Consider the following 25,123-nt stretch of genomic DNA (forward strand, 5'->3'; position numbering starts at 1 on the left):
CCCCGGGAGGAAAACAGCTCCTTTTCATGTGGCCAAACCGAGTCCTTTCTGGCGCACTGCATGGAGGTCACAGCGGTGTCAGCCCTTGGAAAGGAAGCCATTAGCCATCCAAGTATTATCACTTCAGACCTTCCCACCCTGACCCTGCCAACATTCTTTCGGAAGTTAGCACAGAATGTTCATTTCAGAAAGGCAGACAGCCAGTACGGAAAAGCAAGTAGACAGAATCCCATGTCTGCTTCTGACAGAAAGCAAACATTCCTAGTTCTTCCTCCTTGCCTCTCTCCAAAGACTGTTTCCTGTTCTCTTCTCCCTTACGCGGTGCGGGTGCCTGTAGGCGGTGAAGACGAGAATGCGTTCACCATAAAATGCAGTGGTTGGCACTTGTATGATGACTTGTATGGTGTGGATTGATTTGAAGCCTCCTGGATACGAACAGCTACTTCTTTTGCCTCTTTTGTGAGCCTCCTTGGATGTTCAAACTGGCCATGTAGCCAGTGAGCTCTGACTCTGGCCCGTGTGATAATCTAGATCTAAGCTCGGTGTTGCTAATGGAATCACATGTTGGCTTGGTTGGCTGTCAGTCATCGTGGCTTCAGTGGTTGGTTCCACTAAACATCTACGATAAATAATAGGCAAACATCACGCCATGATGTTGTCACCCAAACAAATGGTGCCACTCTCAGATATCAAAGGAACAAGAGGAGCACATTGAGATGGTGCCTGTCTTATGCTCATGATCCATCAGAGAGCATGATCATTTGAGTTCAGTGTACTAGGATGTATTTTATTCTAGAACAGTGCCTCTCAAACGATGGTGCTTTGGCCGTTCGAAACTACCCCAACCTTCCCTTTCCAGGACTATTTGCTTCCTGTCGTTTAAAATATGACACTACCTATAATTTTCCCTAGCATGAATTTTGTTTAAGTGCTTCTTAGAGCCTCTGTCAAAAAAGCAGTAAATAAATAGAAAGACGTCTAGTTTGTTTGCTTTAGGATATTTGAGGTTTTTTTCTAACAATAAGCTGGAGTGGATAGGAAAGGTTTATTTGCATAACTTTTTTTTAAAACCAAAGTTATCTCTTTCATAAAGAACAGAGAAACTTTTTGGAATTAAGACCATGTTCTGGGGCACCTGGGTGGCTCAGTCGGTTAAGCATCCAATTCTTGATTTCAGCTCAGGTCATGATCTTACGGTTCATGAGTTCGAGCCCCATGTAGAGCCCCACATTGGGCTCCACGCTGACATGGCTGAGCCTGCTTGGGATTCTCTCTCCCCCTTTCTCTCTGTCCCTCCCCTTTCATGCATGCTAGCATTCTCTTTCTCTGTCTCTCTCTCTCTCTTGCTTACTCTCTTCCTCTCTCTCTCTCTCTCTCTTACTCTCCGTCTCTCTCTCTCTGTCTCTCTGTCTCTGTCTCTCTCTCTCAAATCAACTTAAAATAAAAAATACCATGTTCCATTTCAAGCCAAACTCCCTGGGTCTCATTTCCTGGCTCCATGTTTCAGCCAAATTACTGAGCTGCTCAGCATCTTACTCTGTGCCTCAGTTTTCATCTGTAAAATGGGGATGACAATAACATACCTACTTCATGGAGTCATTATAAAGATTAAATGATGGAATGTGAGTGAAACACCTACACTGGTGCCTGGCCTTACAGGACATGCTCAGGACATAGTAGGTGGGATCCTTGTTGCTTTGTTACATGATCACCAAGGCCCTGGGGCAACATTGTCTGGTAGAAATAAAACACCAGCCACATACATTATTTAAAATTTCCTAGCAGCCACATTAAAAACTGGAAAGAAACTCATTGTAATGTTATATTTTATTCAACCCAATATATCCAAATTATTGTCATTTCAACGTACGGAGCTGGCCGCATTTCTGGCGCGACAGCTGCATATGGCTGCTGGCTGGTGCAGCCCCAACGTTTACCTCAAGGCCACAGCAGCTAATGAGTTACGCAATTCTGGCAGTTTCTTTTCCAACACTGCATAAGGCACAGTGCGTGTGAATAGAGAAGGTTTTATAAATAGTGGGGTAAAGGTGTCATTATTAATCCCAACAGATAGTTTTCTTTGGTAATTATGGTTTAATGCGTGTCTTTCTGTGGAAGCTTTTTCTATCATTGCCTTCACGCAAAACTATCTACAGCTACAGGAGGGACGTGTCCGTATAGTTAACTAGCTATTCTGGGATTTTATTTTTGCAGCCATGGTTCAGTAAGTAAAACTTTGGATGCTCCAGGCTATTGGGAATTGATATTCCATGACTTTTGTTTAATAACGAGACAGCAAAACTGGGCCGGCCCTCTCCCCCCTCAAATGTGTGGTGACGCTAAAGTGTCTCCCTGACCTTAGGTGTGATCTTTGAGTTCCTGATGCTTTCCCTGGAGTTTATTATTATGTTTATAATGGACTCTGGCTTTGTTTCACTGCCATTATATACCCATCCTATAAAACATTGTGCATATCAGCCTTTTAGTGGTTCATAATTCTATTACTTTTGATTTTCTCTCTTTTTTCCCCTTCAGCCACGATGGTCCCTTCCCCACCTCTCGCGGACGAGAGCTCTTGGTGCACAGGAATAGCATGAATAGATTTCAACTTTCCTTTGATTTGAACCGACAGATTAAAAACTAATTATTCTCTGTAATATTTTTATAATAAAAACTAAGTTGAAATGATTTATATACACTTCCAGCCAACACATTTGCAATTCAAGGTTAAAATTGCTCTTGAAACAGCACCAGTTAAAATGCAATTACAACTCCCCAAGCAGGGATAAAAGAAAGAAATGTTTTACATGTTCACTTCAAAAGTTAAAAAGTCAATTTTACATTATAGAAATAAAAACTTTCATTTATTTTTACTAAATGATAAAGACTTCATTAGTTATATTAAAGTGAAGATAAATCCAAGTGTGTTTATTACTTGCCTCTGGGAAAGAATAGGTGAATAGAAGGGTGGATTCTCTGTGGTGCACAGCTGCTTTTCCCTGCGTCCGCCATCTTGCTCATGGTTTCCAGTTCCTTCTATGTTGAGCCATGGGATCTTTCTTTCGCGAGTACAGAAAAGTGCAAATAGATTTCTGTTGCCAGTGGCGGGTGCCCTGCGTGAGTGGTCTTTCAGGATCGGCTGAAAGGAACAGATTGGGGACCTCTCTTTTCACCTTCAGTATTTCCATTGCAATGTTACCCTTTTTTTTTTTTTTAATTTTTTTTTTATTTATTTCTAGGAGAGAGAGAGAGCGACACAGCGTGAGCAGGGGAGGGTCAGAGAGAGAGGGAGTCACAGACTGAAACAGGCTCCAGGCTCTGAGCTGGCAGTCAGCACAGAGCCCGACGTGNTTTTTAATATATGTCTTAATTTATTGTCATTAATATATTTAAAAATAGTTTTGTTAAGGATTTAAAGTGGTTTTTTTTTAAATTTTTAATGTTTTACTTATTTCTAGGAGAGAGAGAGAAAGAGAGAGAGAGTCAGCGTGAGCAGGAGAGGATCAGAGAGAGAGGGAATCACAGACTCTGAAACAGGCTCCAGGCTCTGAGCTGGCAGTCAGCACAGAGCCCGACGTGGGGCTCGAACCCACAAACCGCGAGATCATGACCTAAGCGAAAGTCAGATGCTTAACTGACTAAGCCACCCAGGCGTCCCACAATGTTACCCTTTTGGTGAATAATGCTGCAGGCCTATTCTGCGTGTGACAGGAAGTGGCCGAGAGCATGATAGAGTCATACAGACCTAGGTTTCTAATCCTCACTTCAACTCTCGTTTCCTCTGCGATCTTGGGCAAATCACGTAAAGTCTCGAAGCCCAGTTTCCTCATCAGCCAAAAATAATAGTGATGATACGACAATACCACCAACCTTATGAGATTTCTAAGAGAATTAAAGGAAAGCACATAACACTCTTTGATAACAAATTTTTATTTAATTTATGTTTTTAAATTTACATCCGAGTTAGCCTATAGTGCAACAATATTTCAGGAGTAAGGAAAACTTATCACAATGCCTTGCATGTGATAAACACTCAATAAATAGTAGCTGCTGGTGTTAATGATATAATAGTGTTGTTAATAATGCTACTTTAATGTTACTATTTAGTTTTTAAATTTTTTAAATATTTATTTATTTTGGGGAGAGTGCAGAGAGAGGCAGAGAGGGACAGAGAGTTGGGGACAGAGGATCTGAAGTGGGCTCTGTGCTGACAGGCTGATAGCAGTGAGCCCAATGCAGGGCTCAAATTCACGAACCCTGAGATCATGACCTGAACTGAAGTCAGACATTCAACCAATTGAGCCACCCACATGCCCCTAATGTTATAATTTTAAACTAAAACGAGTTAAAACCAAAGTAATGTTTATAAATTCCATAACAAAGTACCTATCGCATAATGAGTTGGATAAATACACAGTATACGGGAGGAAGGAGGAAGAAGCATATAGAACATCTTGCAGTTTTTAGAAGCATATATAATATAATCATAGTCCCCACATTCCTCATAAAACAAGGTTAATAGTAATGATAATAATACTTCATGAATATCGACTGTATGCCAGGAATTATTCCAAACACATTATATATAGTAACTCGCTTAATAGGAATAAGGACCACATGGGGAAGGTATTGATGTCATCTCCGTTGTCCAGTAAGAAAACCAGGTGCCTGGGTGGCCCAGTCGGTTAAGCGTCTGACTTCAGCTCAGGTCATGATCTCACGGTTCGTGAGTTCGAGCCCCGCCTCGGGCTCTGTGCTGACAGCTCAGAGCCTGGAGCCTGCTTCAGATTCTGTGTCTTCCTCTCTCTCTGTTTCTCCCCTTCTTGTGCTCTCTCTCTCTCTCTCTCTTAAAAGTAAATAAAGATTTAAAAAAAAGAAAGAAAAGAAAACCGAAGGACAGAAACATCAAATGTTTTGACCAAAGTTTACACATGTAGCAAGTGGGGATTAAAAACAGGGTTTTGAACCCAGATAGCAAGAGTAAGAGATACGATTAGGGTCCCACATTAGAATTGGGGGCCCGGGACCTTTTTTGAACAGAGGCATGATGGGTTCTCATGTACATCTTTAAAAGATTTCTGCGCAACTATTAGCCAGATCGAGAAGGGTTGACAGTTTGTCCTGTGGCTTCCGTGTTAGGCAGCTGAGTGCTGCCATGCTGTAGGGTCCTCAAGGGCACCTTCTCATTGTAGTCTGTGTAAACGGTGCCATGTGGATTGCAAAAGTGAAGGTCCAGGTGGTGGTCGGGCTCACCTTTATCGAGTGTGGTCACAAGGCAAGGGGAAGGGTCAAGGGACCATCCGCAGTAGCTGTGTAATGATTTGCCAGTGGATTTCTCACCTAGAGTATCACTGCTCACCTGCAGAAGTGAAAACATAGATGCCCTTTGCCAATCCAAGGATCGTGGTGGTTTCCACTCAATGGCCAAACACGCCAGATACCAACAAGGGAGGCCACTGGCGATTTTCATTGAACTTAGAGGAATGACAGGGTTTTAGTGAATGCTGCCAACCTACCAAAGGACATTTGATGAGTCTGCTAAGCTTGACCTCCTTTTCCTCTTTTGTGCGACTGTCAAGTGAAGCTATGATCCAGTTGACAATATAATATCATGCAGGTCATCAGTTCACTCGGAGAGCCGTCACATCCTCCCTTGGAAATCTTTGGGCAAGTTGAGTTAATGACAAGGAAGCTGCCGAGCTTTTAAGCCATAGCATGTCATTAAGCTGTAAAAGCAATTTAAGCAAAAGCATTTTTGTGTTAAATTCAGAACCTGCCTCTTCTTACAGTTACATGACTAATTCTTTCCTGAGGCATCAGAAATAAACTTTTTAGAGAACTAAATGCTAGCTGTGAAAAGAAGCAAGTCTTCTAGAGAATAAACAAATCTTAGAGTCGGATTGCCGAGACAGTCTCCAAGGCCATCCTTTCCTGGCTTCTCGGAGATGAAACTATTTCAGGACAGACGGCCACTCTTCCAGAAGATTTCCTGTCTACCTGGCTATGAATGGCAGCCCGGCCATCAAAAAAAATAAATAAATAACATAAATAACACTGAATGTTAAGGAATTCTTCCTTTTTATTCGACTCATGTCTCTAAGGCTTTAATTTAAACCAGTTGCCTCTTTTTGGCCTTCTCTGGACATGGAGAAGAGGTGTTCAGCACCTTCCACATATGAGGGCCTTTAATCAGATTACTCCTAATTTGCCTTTTCTTCAGGCTAAACAACTCCCCTTCCTTTAGCCTTCCCACATGGGATTTATCCTCCGTCCTTATAATCATTTTGGTTGGTCTTTCCCTAGATCGTCTCCAGAGGGTCTTTGTTCATTTCTTCCATGTAATTTTAAGTTATTTTCTCTGAGAAAAAACCCGAAACTTCTCTCACGTACGGATGTGTTCTGTTCTGATTTGGGCGGCCCTACAAGGAGCATATACATTACCAAGTTGGGGCAATTTGATTTTTTCAATACCTCCAGTGTCTGAGCAGGTCCCCTTTGGCAGAGTAAACAGCTCAGTGTTCTTAATTTTTCTGCTTTTATTGCCTTTCTCTCTTCACTGTAAATAAAGAAGGAGCATCAGAAGGAAGAATGAGAAAGAAGGCAATTCCGAATAGCCGCCATATGAGTTATTTAGAAGTTACGTGACTGGCAGAGACTGGGAGTACCACAGTACTAGGCTACTTTTGCCTCTGGGCTGGTTAAGATACCATCCTGACTCTATTGCCTTGATGAAAAATCAGGAAAGATTTCATGGTTTATTATCACTTTGCATTTGCAGGAGAATTGGAGGGGAGGTGGGCTGATAGGTGAATCCAGGTGTGTAAATGATTTTCCTTGGCTATGGTCACTGTGATCATTGCTCTCTCACGCAAAGAGAGAGATCAAACTTGTTTGATCAAACTGGTTTCAGATCAAACTGGTCCGTTTTGGGGACATTCTCTGAAGCGGTTTGAGAAACATTGGGGTTAGTTCCAGGCTTCGAGATGACCCTCCAGAAACCCAGATTAGGGTGGCCTGGCCAGCTCAGTCAGTAGAGCATGTGACTCTTGATCTCAGGGTTGTGAGTTCAAGCCACATGTTGGGCATGGAGCTTACTTAAAAAAAAAAAAAAAAAAAAAAGGCAGGGGCAGCGGGGGGGGAGACAGAAACTGGTCATATTGTTCTTGTTTATTTTACACATTGGTATTGACGCCCTTCTTGTCCCCCAAAGCCTAGGGCACCCAGTCAGCGCCTACCTGGGAAGCATCTAGTATCATTTATATCGTTAAGTCTCTCCTGAGAAAGCATTCTGAGTTGGTATTCAGGGAGCCAAATGGGCCAGAAAGAGTTCATTCAGTGTCTCTCTTTTTCATTCCATTTTCTTCCCTCAGGTGTTAGTATTTTCCATGGCTGGACATTTTAGATTAACTTAATTTCTTTGGTGACCAGCATAACTTTCTGGTCCACTGAGAACAGAACTCTGGCACCCAGTGTCAGCTTCATTCCTCTTATATCGTAAAATTGCTTTTTGTTTAATCCTTTAAAAAAAATTTTTTTTAATGTTTATTTTTGAAAGAGAGAGAGATTGAGATTGAGTGAGCAAGGGAGGGGCAGAGAGAGAGAGAGGGAGACACAGAATCAGAAGCAGGCTCCAGGCTCTGAGCTGTCAGCACAGAACCCAAAGTGGGGCTCACATTCACGGACTGTGAGATCACAACCTGAGCCGAAGTCAGATGCTTAACGGACTGAGCGAGCCAGGTGCCACTAAAATTACTTTGTTTTTTTTTGTTTTTTTGTTTTTTTTTTTTAATGAACAGAAGATTGAGGGCCACAGAGAATCCTTTTTGATAATAGATGTTTGACCCTGGAGTCCTAATTGTTTTTTCTTTGCTTTTCCCTAGGAGTTTGGCCCGTAATCTTATGGAAAGTATTTTTTAATAATACTAGTAAAAATGATAGCAGCTCACTTTTACTGTGGGCTTACTGGCTGCCAAATACTGTCGAGACATTTTAATCCTTTCAAGAATTTTATAAAATAGCTACTAGTCATAGATCTATTTTACAGATATGGAAACTTGAGTTACAGAAAGCTTTAATAGTTCGCCTATGGTTGCCCATCTGGTAAGTGCTGAAATTGGGCAGTTTACTTCGTAAGCCATGCCTTTAACAGCCTTCAGCCTTAGCAGCTTTGCTGTTCTGGATCCCTAGTACGTATGTAAGAAGGTGCTTAGTAAGAATTAAATCACTAGTATTTATTGAGTCTTTTGTGCCAGGAACTGTTTTAAGCACTGCACACGGATTATCTCATTTAGTCCTGGCACACACGCGGTCGGGGTAGATGCCGCTATAATTATCACTGCTGTGCTGAGGAACCGTTGAGGCTCAGAGCGGTTAAGCAACTTTCTCAGGGCCACAGAGCAGTTGAGCTGTGGGGCTAGAATTTCCATCCAGGCAGCCTTGCTCCAGACCCCACCAGTTTGACCACAGCTTTGTGCTCCTCCCCAGCTAGCGGGCACAGCAGAAAGACTGGCACTCTTTTCTGAGACACCAACTAAAAGAGTCGCGTGCAGCCCTCTGGAGGAATGTTCTCCTGGTTCGCTCGCAGGACAGAAAGCGCAGCCACATAAGCCTGTTGGCAGTAACTCCAGGCACCCGTGTCTGCTGGGTTTGTCACACTCGGCATTGGGCAAATCCTAGCATTTGCTGTTCTTGTCACCACCACCCCCACGTTGTACCACACAGCTTTTCTCATCGGTGGTCTTTTTTTTCCCCCCCTTCCCTCTCTGGTTCTCTGTTCAGCTCGAGGCTTTTTATTCCATCTTCACCACGGAACAACAAGACCACGTCAAGTCGGTGGAGTATCTGAGAAATAACTTCCGGCCACAGCAAGATCTCAATGACCGAGTGGTGTCCAAGTCTGCGGTCCGCGATGCCTGGAACCCTGACGTGACAGACTTCTTAGAAAACCCCCTGGGGACCGAGGCCTCTAAAGGTATCCTTGGGTTGAGGGCTCTTGCCCAGAGCAAGATTCCTCGTCATAAGTTACTTTAAATTAAAAGGAGTTCCACACGAGCCAAGAGTTGGAACTTGGTGCGACGAGCATATGTTTCTCTGCTAAAAGAGACTTGTCTGGGTGATAAATAGAAGCAGTTGTGGGAATAACTTCAGTTAAATAGCTATATGTTCGAAACTGCCCTTTTGACTAGTGATGTGTCAGTGATTCTGTTGGCATTTTTGCCTCGTAACATCAACCCTAACAAGTTAACGTCTAAAGAAAGCTTTGGGGTGTCTTACTTTTTCCCCATCCCCCCATTGGGATCAGGACGTTGTCTCGGACCTCAGGCACCCGCACCTTTGACTCACCCCCCCCCCACTCCACTCTGCAGCATCCTTACCCACCTCCACACCAGGCAAGACCTCCCCCTCAGGCTCTGCACCCCCCCAGACAGCATGTGACCTTTTTTAAGCCATTATTTTACAGTTTGCTTCCCATATCTGATACACATGAGTTTATTGTTTTCCGGCATCTTCCTCCTTTCCATTTCGACCTTCTCTTATGAACTGAATATATATTCCTCTCCCGGGAAAGAAAAAAGTCTGATTCTACCCTCACGGCTCAACTTCAGGCTCTGTGACTTGTCCTCACTGTGACTTAGAGCTCAGGAAACACCCAGAGAATAAGGCTGATCAAAGTTCCAAAGTTGGAAAGCAGGAAGGAAGAAGAAGGAATTTTCTTTGGGTGTGAAGAGCTAGCTCTTTCCCAAGCCAGCGCTCTCCTCAGAATCGTGAGCTTGGGTAGAATGGGAAAGGCTGATGTCACCTGTCAACACTGGACACAGGCTGTGGCATTTTTAGTGGGGTAAGTTACACGGGAATGTTTTGTTTCAAGACTGTCCCCACCCCCAATAATAAGGACTGGTTTGCTGGCATATGACCTTTAGAAACAAAGGAGGAATTTGTATGGGGAAGGCGATTCTAGTCCACAAATAACTGCGCTGATGTGCACTTTGATGATAAGAATGAGCCCATTTTCAGGCTCATATATCTGAAAAGGAGCTTAAGGATGTGATCATTTCCTTCCTGTCTGTGTGATTTTGTCTGAGGACGGTGAGAGATGCTAGTGTGACCAGAACTCGTCAAGAAACGCTTGAGATTCAAGTAATTTGGAGCCGACGCTTTGTCCAGGGCATCGTTTGTTGGCTGGGAACAATGAGAGGGTTAGGAAGCACGCAAACCTGTAACCCGTCTTCAGTTGTCTGACATAGCAAACTTTGCCTGGGCTCATTTTGTTTATTAACCAAGCTAAAAATAAAGAAAATGACCAATCTTGAAAGCTTTCTCCCAAGAGAACTTGCTTGGGAAAAGAAGAATCTCATAGGGATTGAGTATTTTGTGAGAGGTCAAAGCCAAGGATGTGTAGGGGATGACGAATTTATGTCATCACAAGTGAGTGCTAGATCTGGTAGCTCAGAATTGCTGAGGTTATGACAATTATAAAGATTTTTTGCTAAAAAATGGGCTGAACCCTGGGGGCGGATGGGCAGCTCAGTCAGTTAAGCGTCCAACTTCGGCTCAGGTCATGATCCCGCAGCTTGTGGATTCAAGTGCTGCATTGGGCTCTGTGCTGACAGCTTGGAGCCTGGAGCCTGCTTTGGATTCTGTGTCTCCCACTCTGTCTGCCCCCATCTCCTCTCATAATCTTTCTTTCTCTGTCTGTCTCTTTCAAAAATAAATACACATTAAAAGAATTGTTTTGAATGAGCTAAGTATATGATCTATCACCTGTGCAGAGGGAATGCATGGCCATAATTACCCAAAAGAGTTAGAGAAGATCATGGTTTCTGTTGGATTAAATTGTCAAAGGGAACAAGATCTTTGGAGTGGGCTTTCTCTGAATTTGAGCAGAGCCGTGGACTCATCCTTAAATATAGGGAATTAGTTCTTCATTCTACAAGGCTTTGTGGCAATTATCCTAGGGTCTATTGCTGACTCCTAACACATGTGAATATAAAATTGCTTTTTGATCGTTGTAGAGGCTGAGAAAGATGTAAGTACAGTCCTATTTGTTTAGACATATTGGAATGTAACATAACGGAAAAGTGCACACATAATACATGCACAACCTGATGGGGGTTCATAAACCGAATACACTTAAATAGCAAACACCCAGGTCAGGAAGCTAACACCGCCAGCTTCCCAGGAACGCCTCCATCTCCTTCTTCATAGTCAACTGTCCATTGACAGTGACCGGGACCGTGAATTAGCTTTGCCAGTTGCTCAGTTTCATAGCAATAGAATGATCCAGTCTGTCCTTTTTGGTGCCTTGCTTTTGTTTAGCTATGCAGTGGTTCAGAGGGTCATCTGTGCTGTTCCATATAGGTGTGGTTTGTTCTTAAAAGATAATCCAATTCTTAAAATAAATCCAGGTTGAGTGTGTGGATTATTTCCACATTTTGGTGATGATGAAAATTCTCGACCATGCCTTTTGATGAGCATGTGGACACCTCTCTACTGGGTATGAACCTGGGGGTAAAATGGCAGCAGCCCAGAGTCCACACAGGTGTTCGGATTTGGTTAGTTACAGAATGACTATATATACTGGGCTACACTTCTGTTAACAGTCTATCAGGGTTTCCTGGTTGTTGTTTTTTTATGGGATAATGTACATGCTGTAAAATTCAGCGATTGTAAATGTACGATTCAATAATTTTTACTGAATGTCTAGTTACAGTTATGTAACTATGTAATCCAGGTTTAGAACATTTTCATCATCCCAAAAAGTTTCTTCATGACCCTTTGCAGTCACTTCTTTCTTCTATCCTCAGCTTCAAGCAACCTCTCTCCGATCTGCTTTAATCTTTCACTTGACGTTAGGATTTTAAGATTTATCCATGTTGTAGCATGTATCGTGGACACATTCCTTTTTATCGCTCAGTAGCAATAAAACCTTTTTTTTTTTTTTAGTAACAGCTTTATTGATACTTAATTCTCATACTATAACATTCATTTCTTTTTTTTTAATTTTTTTAATGTTTATATTTGAGAGAGCATGAGCAGGGGAAGGGCAGAGAGAGAGGGAAACACAGAATCTGAAGCAGGCTCCAGGCTCTGAGCTGTCAGCAGAGCCCAACGTGGTGCTCGGACTCACAAGCCATGAGATCATGACCTGAGCTGAAGTCTAATGCTTAACTGAGCCACCCAGGCGCCCCTATCTCAGGCTTCTTTTAGCATAATATTAGCATACTATTTTCAAGGTTCATCCATCCTGGAATATGTATCAGAATTTTCTATTTTATGGACAAGTAATATATCATTGTACAAATATGCCACATTTTGCTTACCTGCTTACCAATTGACAAAAAATTGAATTTTTTCTACTCTTTGGCTGTTGTCAGTAATGCTGCAGTGAACATTCATGTTCAAGTTCTCGTGTGGACATATGTTTACAGTTCTCTTGGATTATACCTAGGAGTAGAATTGCTGAGTCATAGGGCAACTCCTCTTTTAAAGTTCACAGGAACTGCCAACCTATTTTCCAAATCCAGTGTACCCCTTTACATTCCCAGCAGCAGGGTACAGGATTTCTGCTCTTCCTCCCCAACACTTGCTGTGTGGTTTTTTTTTTTTTTTTTTAATTTTAACCACCTCAGTGGATGTGAAGTAGTATTGATTTGCATTTCTCCACTGACTATTGAAGTCCTTGTTTGTTTTTAAATGCACATTTCATGGAATCACAGTCTACCTAACCACATGCTCCTCCTTTTTCCCCCCAAGAAAATTCAAGTAATTACATGGCATTATGGGCCAAAAGCCAGGCGCAGATGCTGGCAATCAGCAGGCAGCCTAGAGGGCTTAGACTGTTGACCTTAGACATTTATGCAGTAGAGATTCCCAATACAAAGGAAGAATCCCTGTCTCTTTTCTAGCCTTCTGCAAAAAAAAGATTTCAAAAAGAGAAGGATGGCGCTCTGTAATCTTCTGGTAATTAAAAAAAAAAAAAACAAAGCCTGTCTGGTTGGCATTCTCTATCTGATTATTATTGGAAACTTCCAGTGCCTAAGAGAGCTACAGTATTGATCATGCAGCTCTGCATTTATTGTGCTATGATCAGAGAGGAAAGAAAAATAAATTAATTACAGAAGAGAAGGGTCAATAAGCTTTCTTGGTTAAGTACCAGATAGAGGCCATTTACTCAGCCCTGCCTCTCTGGCATGAAGGCAGCCATGGACAATATACAAATGAATGGGTGTGTAGAAAATGTCTTCCCAAAACACCTTATTTATAAGAATAAGCAGCAGGCCAGATTTAAAAAAAAAAAAAATTTTAACATTTATTTATTTTTGAGATAGAGACAGAGCATGAGCAGGGGAGGGGCTGAGAAAGAGAGATACACAGAAACTGAAGCAGGCTCCAGGCTCTGAACTATCATCACAGAGCCCTACATAGTGCTTGAACTCATGAACCTATGAGATCATGACCTGAGTCGAAGTCAGATGCTTCACCAACTGAGCCACCCAGGTGCCCCAGCAGCAGGCCAGATTTACCAACTGGTGCTTGAGAGGGTGGCTCAAAGTAAGATGGAAAAACTCAGTCATAGGTTTAGTTTAAGGTAAATATTTTCTGTCTTAAAGATGGCTCTGACCACGACCATGAGGCTTTGGTTGGTTCTACTTTTCCATTCCACTGCAAGACCTTAGGGCCAATTAGAGGTTTATTAACTCAGTAACCAACCACTTAGCAAGCCACCTTAATACCTGGTCATCTTTCACAGCCAAGGTGTAAGAGAGCCTCAGTGGAGTGATTACAGCCCTGCCCCTCCCTCAGTCCCCTGGCTGTGATCATTAACTGGTATTCATTGAGCAGCACTGTGAGGAGTGCCTGAGTTAATGTGCCCCCATCTTGCCCTGCTGTCAGGATGATTGGACATACTGGCATAGAGAAAACAGAATCAAGCCTTTCAGTGCCAGCACTAGATGCATGGCCATGTACAACACCAAAGGAAAGGGGGTAAAAGTCATCTCAATATTGTATTGTTGCTGAAGAAAGACTTATAATGGATGTCATCCATAAAAAATAGAAAGCTTTAAGTTCCAGTAAATGGAAACAATATTTAGGCTCGGTGGATTATTCCAGGGACATCCAATTCTCCACTCTGCCCTTTGTCGGTAAATAACTTGGACAGACTTTAGGATTTAATGGGCTGTCATTTCAGTTATTCCGCAGCACATCCCGGACACATGGAAGAGCATTCAGTGATTAAGTGCTGAATATGGTCTATTGTGAAGACTTTTGGAACAGCGAACGGAGGAAAAATAACTTTCCTTCCAACAACACGAAACATATGGTTTATTAATTTAACAAAACCTGTTCAAGCCACAGTGGAATCAAAACCACTTGATCTGATAATATGATTTGATGGCTTAATTAAAGTGACACTGCATAATGTAATAAAAGCAAAGGAAATGGTGAGGGCACTGGGCCCTCTAGTCTCCTAAGCTGACGCCATGTTTTTCTGAAGAATGGTCTTTCGCTTCTGCTGATGGAGGGATCTCTCATGCAGCTACATTTTCAGTGGTGAAGATTGCTTCCTGTGTTGGTTCAAAGCAGTTTTTAAGAACATATATGACTGTGTGAGAATGTCTCAGTAACTGGCCTATTTTAAATCCAAATACATTGAGAAAGAGCATTCCATTATGTACCCAGATTAGCAAACAAAGAAGCACAGCCATGATTGCTTTTAAAAAGTTTGACATTGAAAATTATGTTTTCTGCTATTTGGGGAGAAAATATTAATGTTGTTCTATTTTCAGTTTAATCATTTCTACATACCAAATTAATGAGCTAGAATTACTTTATCTTATTAAAAGAAGCTCTCATATGAGTGTTTAATTCCTTTGTAGGCAGCTGTCCTCCCAGAAGCTCTTCCAAAAAGTTATCTTGTTCCTTCCAGAAACTTCCAGCGCAGAAAAGTGCTAAGAAAAACACATTTTTAACACTTTTAAAAACGGAGTGTTTTTAACCGCCTTCTTGTAAAAATAACTGTCATTAGCCATTGCTTTTTGACCTGAGGAGTGGTTTCAAAAGAAGGCAAAAAAGTAGGGCTGTGTTTAGGATTCTTCAGCCTCTGAGGTTCTCATACTTTTGAAGGTCATGTCCATGCTGTATCAGACATGTTTGCCTGCTTTGGCATCCCATGAATACTGTCACTTTATGTAAATCTGAGAGTTGGTACAAGTTGCCTTTGATTGGTTGACCTGAAGTTAATATTCACAGACATTTAATGTAGCATTAACTACTTTTGCTTATGTTGTATAGCCAGTGAATTTCTTTTCATATGTTAGCCATCTTCATCCACCTTTTGAGAGCTTGTTGACTCCAGAAGCTATGCCCAAAGCACCTCTGGTTAAACGGGCTATGTGGGGTTTTTTTTAAATGTTTATTTATTTATTTGTTGAGAGAGAGAGAGAGAGCACACACATGTGCGTGCACGTTCATGAGCAGAAGAGGGACGGAAAGAGAGGCAGAGAGAGAGGGAATCCCAAGCAGGCTCTATACTCTCAGCGCAGAGCGCATCACAGGGCTTGAACCCACGAAACCTTGAGGTCATGACCTGAGCTGAAACCAAGAGTCAGACGCTTAACCGAATGAGCCACCAAGGTGCCCCCAGTATGGGGATCTTTCAGTGTGCCAAATGGCTATGCTGGCTTCTACGTTCATATGTTGTCTTTAGTCCTGAAAATAGTCTCGGCCACTTTTCATTTTACTTTTCACTTATCAAATATGTGTTGAGTATGTGCTATGAATAAGTTCTAGGCACTAGAAATAAAGGTAACCGGGAGAAGAGTCCCTCATCATGGAGCTTATGTTTTAATGGGGAGAAAGAAATAAACAAGTCCACTGAGAATGATAAAGTTTCAGTGTTCTGAAGATCCAATCAGGTAGTATTCTAAGAGCAGTGGAGTGTGGGGAGGCAGTGGGGAAGAGATCTTTCCTGGGTAGGGCACAAAGTGGTAAAGAGCCAGCCGTGCAAAATTCTTAGAGGGGAAGGTCATCTGAAAAGGCCCTGAGGCATGGGAACCAGCATAGAGAGATGGGCAAGGGTCAAGTTCGGAAAACACTTCTCTTGGTATTCTTTTTTTTCTTTTTCTTTTTTTTTTTCTCTTGGTATTCTTACGGCAGTGGGAAGCCTTAGAGGGTCAAAAAAGGGCTATGGAATGATCTGAACAGGTTTTTAAGCCCATCTCTCTACTATGTGAAAAATGTTTGCAGAGGACTTGGGGTATAATTTGCAGGACCAGGAGGTGACAAATAAGAAATAGTCCCTGTGGATAACAGTGGTGGCATGATGATGATCCTGGTAGAGGTAGAAGTGATCCATTAGGAATGGATTTTGGAATAGAGCCTCTGAGATTTACTAATCGTTGGGATGGAGAATGGGTGGAGGTGAGCAGAAATAGAAATGTACTGGTATTGTTTCTCCTTAACAGATGTGAGGGTTCGGAGACTCAGAGCAAGGGAGCCTCCAAAGCCTCTCAGCCAGGAAGTGGCAGAGTTGAGATGCGAAGCAGAATTTTCATATGCCCAAAGGCAGCAGTCTTTCTTTTTTCCAAGGGATTGCCAGCTTCAAGATGAATTTTCAAGCAGTGGCCTCTTTGTTTTAAATGTCATGAGGTGGCTTGAACAACACATTGTATTACGCCCTCTCTGAACAAAAGAGCTTCAAAAATAAACATACTTGTGGGGATTGGGTATTCTTCCTACACATCAAGTTTATTATCTTAAAGGAATTACTGGTCTCTGACTTCATCTGCTTGGCTTGTTTTGGAGAGGTTTCTTTGGTGCTTAGGGCACAAGCTACAGAGTCCTTGATCAGAGGGTCATTCCCTGGGTGGGCCAGTGCACCCACTTGATCTGGACACTGGGGTCTCCTAGGCTGAGGATGTTGTGCCTCCTTGGATCAACAGAGCCTGACAGAGTACCTTGGACGTAGTGGGTAGATAATCATCTTTCACTCATGAAATGAACGAGTGAATGAATGAATGAATGGAGACAATATAAAGTGATGGGTAAAAGTATAGATTTTGGAGTCCACCAAACCTGGACTCCAAACCATTTACTCCTGTGCACCCTTGCTCAAGTTAATACCCAAGTCTTGGCTTCTTTGTCTGTAAAATAGAAATAATAATCACAACCCCGTCCTTGGCTTTGACCTTTAAAATAAAATAATTTAGGGGCGCCTGGGTGGCTTAGTCGGTTAAGCGTCCGACTTTCGCTTAGGTCATGATCTCATGGTTCGTGGGTTCGAGCCCCGCGTCGGGCTCTGTGCTGGCTGCCAGCTCGGAGCCTGGAGCCTGCTTCAGTCTGTGACTCCCTCTCTCTCTGACCCTCCCCCGCTCACGCTGTCTCTCTCTCTCTCTCTCTCCTAGAAATAAATAAAACATTAAAAAAAATTTTTTTAATAAAATAATTTAGGGAACAAAGAGTACAGAGCCTGGGACATGGAAGGTTCTCTGCAAATAATTACACTTTCTTGTCTGTAGGTCAGCAGTGGCTTCTTTGTATGCTCAGGATAAACTATTATATGTGACATGATCACTGGAAACACATTTCAAAATAAGGGGACCAGGCTCTCTTCCTGGTAGAAATGCAAACCCAGGCTATTGGAATTTCTTCAAACCTTTGCAGTGAAATCCACAATCCTTACATGGTGCCCACGTCCAGGCCCCCTCCCCAGCCCCATCTTGCACTTTACTTCCCTTGGTATCGTGCATTTCAGTTCACCCCCATCCCCAGTCCTAGCAGCCTCTACTGTTTGCCTAGAAGGCCACTGCCTCACCTCTTTGCCTAATACACCCCTCCTCAGCCTCCATAGCCCAGCTCTCGGGTACCGTCCCCATGTAAGTTTCCTGGTTGCCTTGGCCCAACTGCTTGTAACAGTGTGCCAGTACCTTTCTCTTTCGCATTTATCACAGTTGGAGTTTTACATTCCATTGTATGTTTCTCCCCCTAATGTCTAGCTCTCCCACCACCACACAAGCTTCATGAGGGGTGAGACTGTCTTTTTATTTCTTTTTTGTTAGAGAGAAGGTGCAGGGCTCACTGCTGGCTCATCAATCAATATTTAACTAGATGAATGAGGGGTGCATGGATGGATGGATGGATGGATGGATGGATGGATGGATGGATGGGAGGAAGGGTGGCCAGATGGATGGGTAGGTGGGTGGATGGATGGATGGATGGATGGATGGGTGGGTGGGTGGGTGGGTGGATGGAGGGGAAGGAGGGAAGGATGGTTGGATGGACTAAGCTAATCCATACATGCCAGGTGGCCAGGAATTAAACGATTCTTGCCACAAGGGTTGGCACAGTCAAGGCATTTATGATCTAGGTCAGGCTAGGTCCTCTCATGGGAGGAGCATAGCTGTGCACTGACATTTAGAGTAGGATTCCACACCACTCCCAGGCCCTGCAATCATAGAGGCCCCTGAGATTCGGGACGCCATCTCCTACTTTTACCATCAACTACTTGGATGGAAGTGTTCGTCTCAAAAAAGCATGGAAAGAGGGCTTTCCTCTCCTTCCCAAGGAACAAGCACTCTACCACACCCAAAAGCAGAGAACGGAGGCACTTAACATGGCAAGCACTGGTGTCAAGATGCTTCCAGACACAACTGCTGTTAGGCCTCAGAGCTGGTGAGCGGATGGTGCTAACAGACACCAGGGGCTGGCTGTCGTTTTCACCCTTTATAAATATTACCTAATTACTTAATCCTCTCTGTCTCCAGGCAGGTAGGCATAGTTTGATCTTCAAGGCTGACTTAGCAACCCTCCTATGGCTTCCGCTTTTCTTTGCTCTCTAGAAAAATCTTCCCTGACATTGGGTTTGTTTGTGTGAACACTGTGGAGCCTGTGAACAGTAGTCTGGAAATTAATAAAGGCCAACAGCATCCTTCCTCCCAGAGCGACACGCGTCCCCTTTCTGTAGCTAACTAGCATTCACAGCCCGTGAAGCACGAGGCTCCGAGATGTTTGCGAGCATCTCCGCGGAGTCACAGGAGGAATGTAGCTGGGAGACAGACTATTTATCTTCCCCATCCTTCCCACTGATTATTCCACAAACAAACACGCTTTAGTTGAGGCTGTTTCTCTTCAGGTACAAGGAACATGGGCAGAACACTTGGCTTTCTCGGGGTATAAGAAACCTCTCACCTCTCCGATCCCTGGGGCCTGATCATCAAAGGCCATCTGGAAAGGCACAGTAGTGGGAGGCGGTGTTGAGTCCCCGGGAGGCGGCTTTGTCTCTTACCTTCCTGGCACAGCCAGTGGTCCTTCCGGGCTGCGGGCTTCACTCCTGCGGCCTCTCTTGACTGGCTTTGTGATTCCAAAGCAATGGTCTGAGCAGTTGAAATGAGTGTCTTCGCTGTGCCATTTCAAATTTCTGTCTGGGATGAAAAGGTGCTATCTACACGTCTGGCACTAAATGTTAATAGGTATCATCAAGTGTGTGGAGCCCTGTGGTTTCTATGCTTATGGGCTGGCGCCAGCAGAGCCTTCTCAGTGAGGAGTGTGCTGACCGTTTAAAACTGTTGGTTCCTGAAACCGGCTAGAAGCCCGGTCTCCTCAGGGCACATGGATTCATATGCCAAGGGCAGCCAAGAGACCAGGTGGCTCGGTCCTTCCTGTGGGCCGAAAGGTAATTTCCACCTGGGGTGCTGCCTGTCCAGAGCCTGGTCTCTTCTTGCAAGTGGCAGGATCCCTGTTCTCTTGGGTCCTCCTGGGTCCTCTTGACAAGACCCACCAGTGGCTCCTTGAGGCCAGTGCCCAGGCATGGGAGCCCCTGGAGCCATCCCACAGAGGGTGATCCGAACCAAATGGCCAGTCGGTGCAGATGCCACCACACCTGGGGGTTGAAACGACCTGGGAAGCCAAAGAGTGGAGCTCATGGCCTTGAGCCAGAACTGAGATCAAATAAGAGCCACAGATGCTAAGGAAGAGTCAGAGATTTAAAGCATTATTTTTAAAAAAAGTTTTTAATAAATTTTTATAGTTTATATTTGAAACAGAGAGACAGAGCATGAATGGGGGAGGGGCACAGAGAGAGGGAGACACAGAATCTGAAACAGGCTCCAGCCTCTGAGCTGCCTGCACAGAACCCCATGCGGGGCTCAAACCCAAGAACCGTGAGATCACGACCTGAGCCGAAGTCGGACGCTTAACCGACTGAGCCACCTAGGCACCCCTTAAAGCATTATAATCAACAAGGCCATACTGAGCATTTCAGTGATAGGATGTAGGAGATTCGGCCAGAGAAAACCCTGCTCCAATACACCTTTGTCCACCCTAGACCTGTACCCTGATACCTGGTACAGACCTCCATTCGGAGCCCATGACTAGGGCAGAGCAGAGGGAGAAGTGGGGATTTAAGTGGTACTTCGTGGAAAGGATGCTGTGCTCAATTCAAGTGAGATAGGTCCACTTTGCCCTTTGGGCAGGAAATCACAGCATCTTAAACTTGAAAGGGAGGAAAGTACCTGGAGTCTAGTCTACCACCCAGCGTCTGAGAAGCAGCCGTTGTCGAGTGGAGCTGGGGGATATGCATCATTCTGAACTTTGCCACCTCCCTTGGCGCCAAGCTGAACAATGCTTTTTCCTGCACAGGACATGGACACCTCCCATGACCTTTAAACTCTCAGAGGAAGAAGGATATCACATAGAAGAAAAAAAAAAAAAGACTATGAGGCAGTAGGAGAGGTCAGGTGTAGCATACTATGGGAAAGTCAAAACTGAATGCTCGGAGGACTAGAGAATAGAGAATTGAATATCTGCCTCTGCCTTCCGGGACACTGGCTGCTACCATTGTATTTTGAGCATGTGGCTCTGTTACATGCACAGCAGAAGCAGCTGATGGGATAAGAATGCTTTCCAATTCGCTATCTTGCATGGTAGTTACCACACCTAAGACTCAGTTGGTGGCTGAGAAATGGACTTGCGCACCAGGACTCATTCATGGGAACGGAGGGGATGCCGTTGGGTGGTACAGAAGAGAATTCCACAGATGCAGTAGGAAAACTTGTTCTCCCTGCTGCACTGGGGAAAGCCAGTTCTCCACCTCGTGTGTGTGTGAGCGTGTACGTGTGTGTGTGCGCGCCTCTTATTTTTACACAGTATACCTCACTTCGGGCACGTATGGTCCCCAAATGTGGAGTGGCTTTTCCCCAACCAAGCAATTCTGTGACACCGGCTGGATGTCCTACGAACTTAACTCAGTTCCGATACTGTCTACCTGGAGAGAGTGTCAGATGCCACAGATTAAGGGCTTAGTCCCTAAAGGTTGTACCCACCCCACTTCTGATGCCTACCCACAGTTTCTGTCCAACTTGGCTACACATCAGAGGTTCCCACTGCCCCCTCTTCAGTTTGATTAATTTGCTAGGGTGCCTCACTTGGGGAAACATGTAATCATGCTTACCAGTTTAGGAAAGCGTATGATAAAAGGTACTGATGAACGGCCAGATGAAGAGACGCATAGGGCGAGGACCGGGAGGGTCCCCAGTGTAGGAGTTTCTGTCCCACTGGAGTTAGGAGCATGTAGTCACTTAGATATTTACTTGAGTATCAGGAGCCCTCTGTCAGGGATGAGGTCAGAAACAAACATTAGAACAAGAGATCCTCCTAATCTCTTATCACTTGGAGAGTTGCGAGCTCTGTGCCAGGAACCGGGGGTAGAGATGAATGCATATGTTTTCTGTTACCTCGTAACAGGTAACTGTTTGCTTTAGTTAAGACACTATAGAGTGTCAAGGCCACTGTGCTCCAGAGTCTGTCACCTCATGAGAAAGTGGCCGTCCAGCAGAGTCTGGCCTCCAGTGAGACCCACCCAGGGATGAGCTCTGGCTCCAACACTGTTAGCTTTGAGACCTGGACCATTCTCCTCCTTCCCTGCTTGTCAGCCATACTAGTTTTCTTTCCAGTGTTCCAACTACAGGGCCTTTGCACAAGCTGGTTTTTTTTTTCCTGTTTGATGTATCTTAGCCTCATTCCTTCCTGTTCACTTTATAAACCCAGTCTTGTTCAGATTTCAGTCCAAACATCACTCTTCTCAGTAAATCTTTGCTAACCAATCCCCCAAACCTGGTCAGGCTCCCTTATTAAATCTTTGCACAGAATAATATTTTTGTAATTACATAATCCTTAGTGCAGGGAGTACCTAACCTTTAATGCAATGGACCCCTTCAGCCATATGGCGAATCCCATAGACTTCTTATCATATTGCTGGTTTTTAGATGCATAAAATAAGGTAAAATAGATTACCAAGGAAGCCAATTATCCTCAGATATTATAAGAAAAATTTAATTGTAATATAGTAATTTATCTGCTTCTTGATGAAGGCATTAAATTATAAAATCGAGCAGCAGGTCTAATATCCATTGTAATTTTGAAATAATAGTGAGCATGAAGGAAAATGTGAGATATTCGCAACAACTGTAATCTAGCAGAAATAGATCGGTTATTTCTATTGGTGATGTCCCCCAGATCCTGTTAATTACTACTACTGAACTTTGTTGCCAGCATTTGAAATGGAAGGAAATGCTTAAATTTTAGTTAGAGATCAGTGAACATAAAAGTATATTTTTCCCATCCAAGTTCACAGATTTCTGTGCATTCTATCTAGAGCCACCAAGAAGCTCTAAATTAAGAACTTTGTTTTAGGGGGATTAACAGGTTGATATGTTTATTCCTCTGGGATGTGATCTCCAGAAGGTCAAGGACCATGTTCACTTGTGTTCACCTTTATCCCTAGTTCATCGTCAGTGTCCTGGTACATAATAGGTGTTCACTAAATAACAATAGCGATTTCTTATAGCATACTTCCTGTATATCAGTTAGCATGTGCTTGTGCATTTCCTGCACTTAGACCAAAAGTTTCACCCAAACATCATCCCAGACTCTACAGCTGGTCTGTCTGGAAACGAAGCAGTCTGCCTCCAAAGTGAAAAAGTGAATGAATGACCATCTTGGATCTCTGAGTCTGAAACAGGGGTAACATGGGGCGCCTGGGTGGCTTAGTCTATTGAGCGTCCAACTTCAGCTCAGGTCATGATCTCACAGTCTGTGGGTTCAAGCCCTGCGTTGGGCTCTGTGCTGACAGCTTGGAGCCTGGAGCCTGCTTTGGATTCTGTGTCTTCCTCTCTCTCTCTGCCCCTCCCCTGCTCATGTTCTCTCTCTTTCTCTCTCTCTCACACACAAAAAATAAACAATAAATCAATTTAATTAAATAAATAAAACAGGTAATGATGGGGCCAGTAGCCCCATAGGATTACAGACAGGATCTCATGACACAGTTGGCGAAATGCACTAGCTCAGAGCCAGGCTCATCAGCTAGGATTTGTTACACTGCGGCGTCAGCACAGAACCCCACAGAGTAAAGGCCCTGGGGCTGGACGCCCTGCACCACCCCATACATTTCCAGCATCCCCAGGATGGCTTGGGGGACCGCAAATATAGTCTGCGTTTCTGGTAGCGAGTGCGGCGATTGGGCTCCATCCATCCATCGTCAAAGGAGTTGGGGCTGAAGCTTGTCAAGAGACCCTGCACTCTTGTCTGTCATTAAGAACAGGGACGGTGGGGAAGGGAGTGTGGAGAAGGAAGCCATAGCCCCGATGCATAGTGCCCGCACCAGACCCGCACACAGTGCCTGCATGGGACCAGTTTCCCCTTTTAAGCCTTTGAATAGCACTCCTGACTTTCTTTTTTCTTTTTTTTTTCTAAATAGTTTATTGTCAAGTTGGTTTCCATATAACACCCAGTGCTCATCCCCGCAAGTGCCCTCCTCCATGCCCATCACCCACCTTCCCCTCCCTTCACCCCCATCAGCCCTCAGTTTGTTCTCATCATTCAAGAGTTTCTCATGGTTTGCCTCTCTCCCTTTCCCCCACCATTTCCCCCCTTCTTCTCCCCCTTGTTCCTCTGTCAAGTTCCTCCTAATCCTCCTATTCGTGCAAACATATGGTATCTGTCCTTCTCTGCCTGACTTATTTCGCTCAGCATAACACCCTCAAGGTCCATCCATGTTGCTGCACATGGCCAGATTTCATTCTTTCTCATTGCCTTGTAGTATTCCATGGTATAGATAAACCACATCTTCTTGATCCATTCGTCCGTGGATGGACACTTAGGCTCTTTCCATGTTTTGGCTATTGTTGAGAGTGCTGCTATGAACATTGGGGTGCATGTGCCCCTAGGCATCAGCACTCCTGTATCCCTTGGGTAAATTCCTAGCAGTGCTATTGCTGGGTCATAGGAGAGTACTGTTGTTAATTTTTTGAGGAACCTCCACACTGTTCTTCACAGGGGCTGTACCAGGTTACATTCCCACCAACAGTGTAGGAGGGTGCCCATTTCTCCACATCCTCGCCAGCATCTAGAGTCTTCTGATTTGCTCATTTTAGCCACTCTGACCGGCGTGAGATGGTATTTCAGTGTGGTTTTGATTTGTATTTCCCTGATGAGGAGGGATGCTGAGCATCGTTTCATGTGTCTGTTGGCCATCTGGATGTCCACTTTGGAGAAGTGTCTGTTCATATCTTCTGCCCATTTCTTCACTGGGTTGTTTGTTTTTCGGGTGTGGAGTTTGGGGAGTTCCTTATAGCTTTTGGACACTAGCCCTTTATCTGATAAGTCATTTGCAACTCTCTTTTCCCATTCCATAGGTTGCCTATTAGTTTTATGGATTGTTTCCTTTGCCGTGCAGAAGCTTTTAATCTTGATGCGGTCCCAATAGTTCATTTTTGCTCTTGATTCCCTTGCCTTTGGGGATGTGTCAAGTAAGAAATTGCTGTGGTGGAGGTCAAGGAGGTTGTTTCCTGCTTTGTCCTCTAGGGTTTTGATGGTTTCTTGTCTCACATTCAGGTTCTTGATCCATTTTGAGTTTATTGTTGTGTATGGTGTGAGAAATTGATCTAGTTTCATTCTTCTGCATGTTGCTGTCCAGTTCTCCAGCACCATCTGTTAAGGAGGCTGGCACTCCTGGCTCTCTTGACTGCCATCTTGTAGGAAGGAAAAACGATGTGGGACGTGTCTGTGGATAGAACATACATGACCTTCCCATTGCTCACCCACCACCCACCCAATCAGAGAGACTGGG

At 44.0% G+C, this 25,123-nt stretch overlaps 1 protein-coding gene across 3 annotated transcripts in view; it reads left to right on the top strand.

Moving 5' to 3' along the window:
- Positions 1 to 25,123, top strand: part of PTPRG (protein tyrosine phosphatase receptor type G) — a 705,708-nt gene that overhangs the window by 564,902 nt on the left and 115,683 nt on the right. For all 3 annotated transcript variants that reach the window (XM_039257247.1, XM_039257249.1, XM_039257248.1), the window contains exon 8: positions 8,779 to 8,971. In XM_039257247.1, coding sequence (XP_039113178.1) covers positions 8,779 to 8,971 — 193 coding nt within the window. The remainder of the gene's footprint in view (positions 1 to 8,778; positions 8,972 to 25,123) is intronic.

The sequence above is a fragment of the Hyaena hyaena genome, unplaced genomic scaffold, assembly GCF_003009895.1.
Source record: "Hyaena hyaena isolate Hyena2069 unplaced genomic scaffold, ASM300989v1 scaffold_608, whole genome shotgun sequence".
NCBI lineage: Eukaryota > Metazoa > Chordata > Mammalia > Carnivora > Hyaenidae > Hyaena > Hyaena hyaena.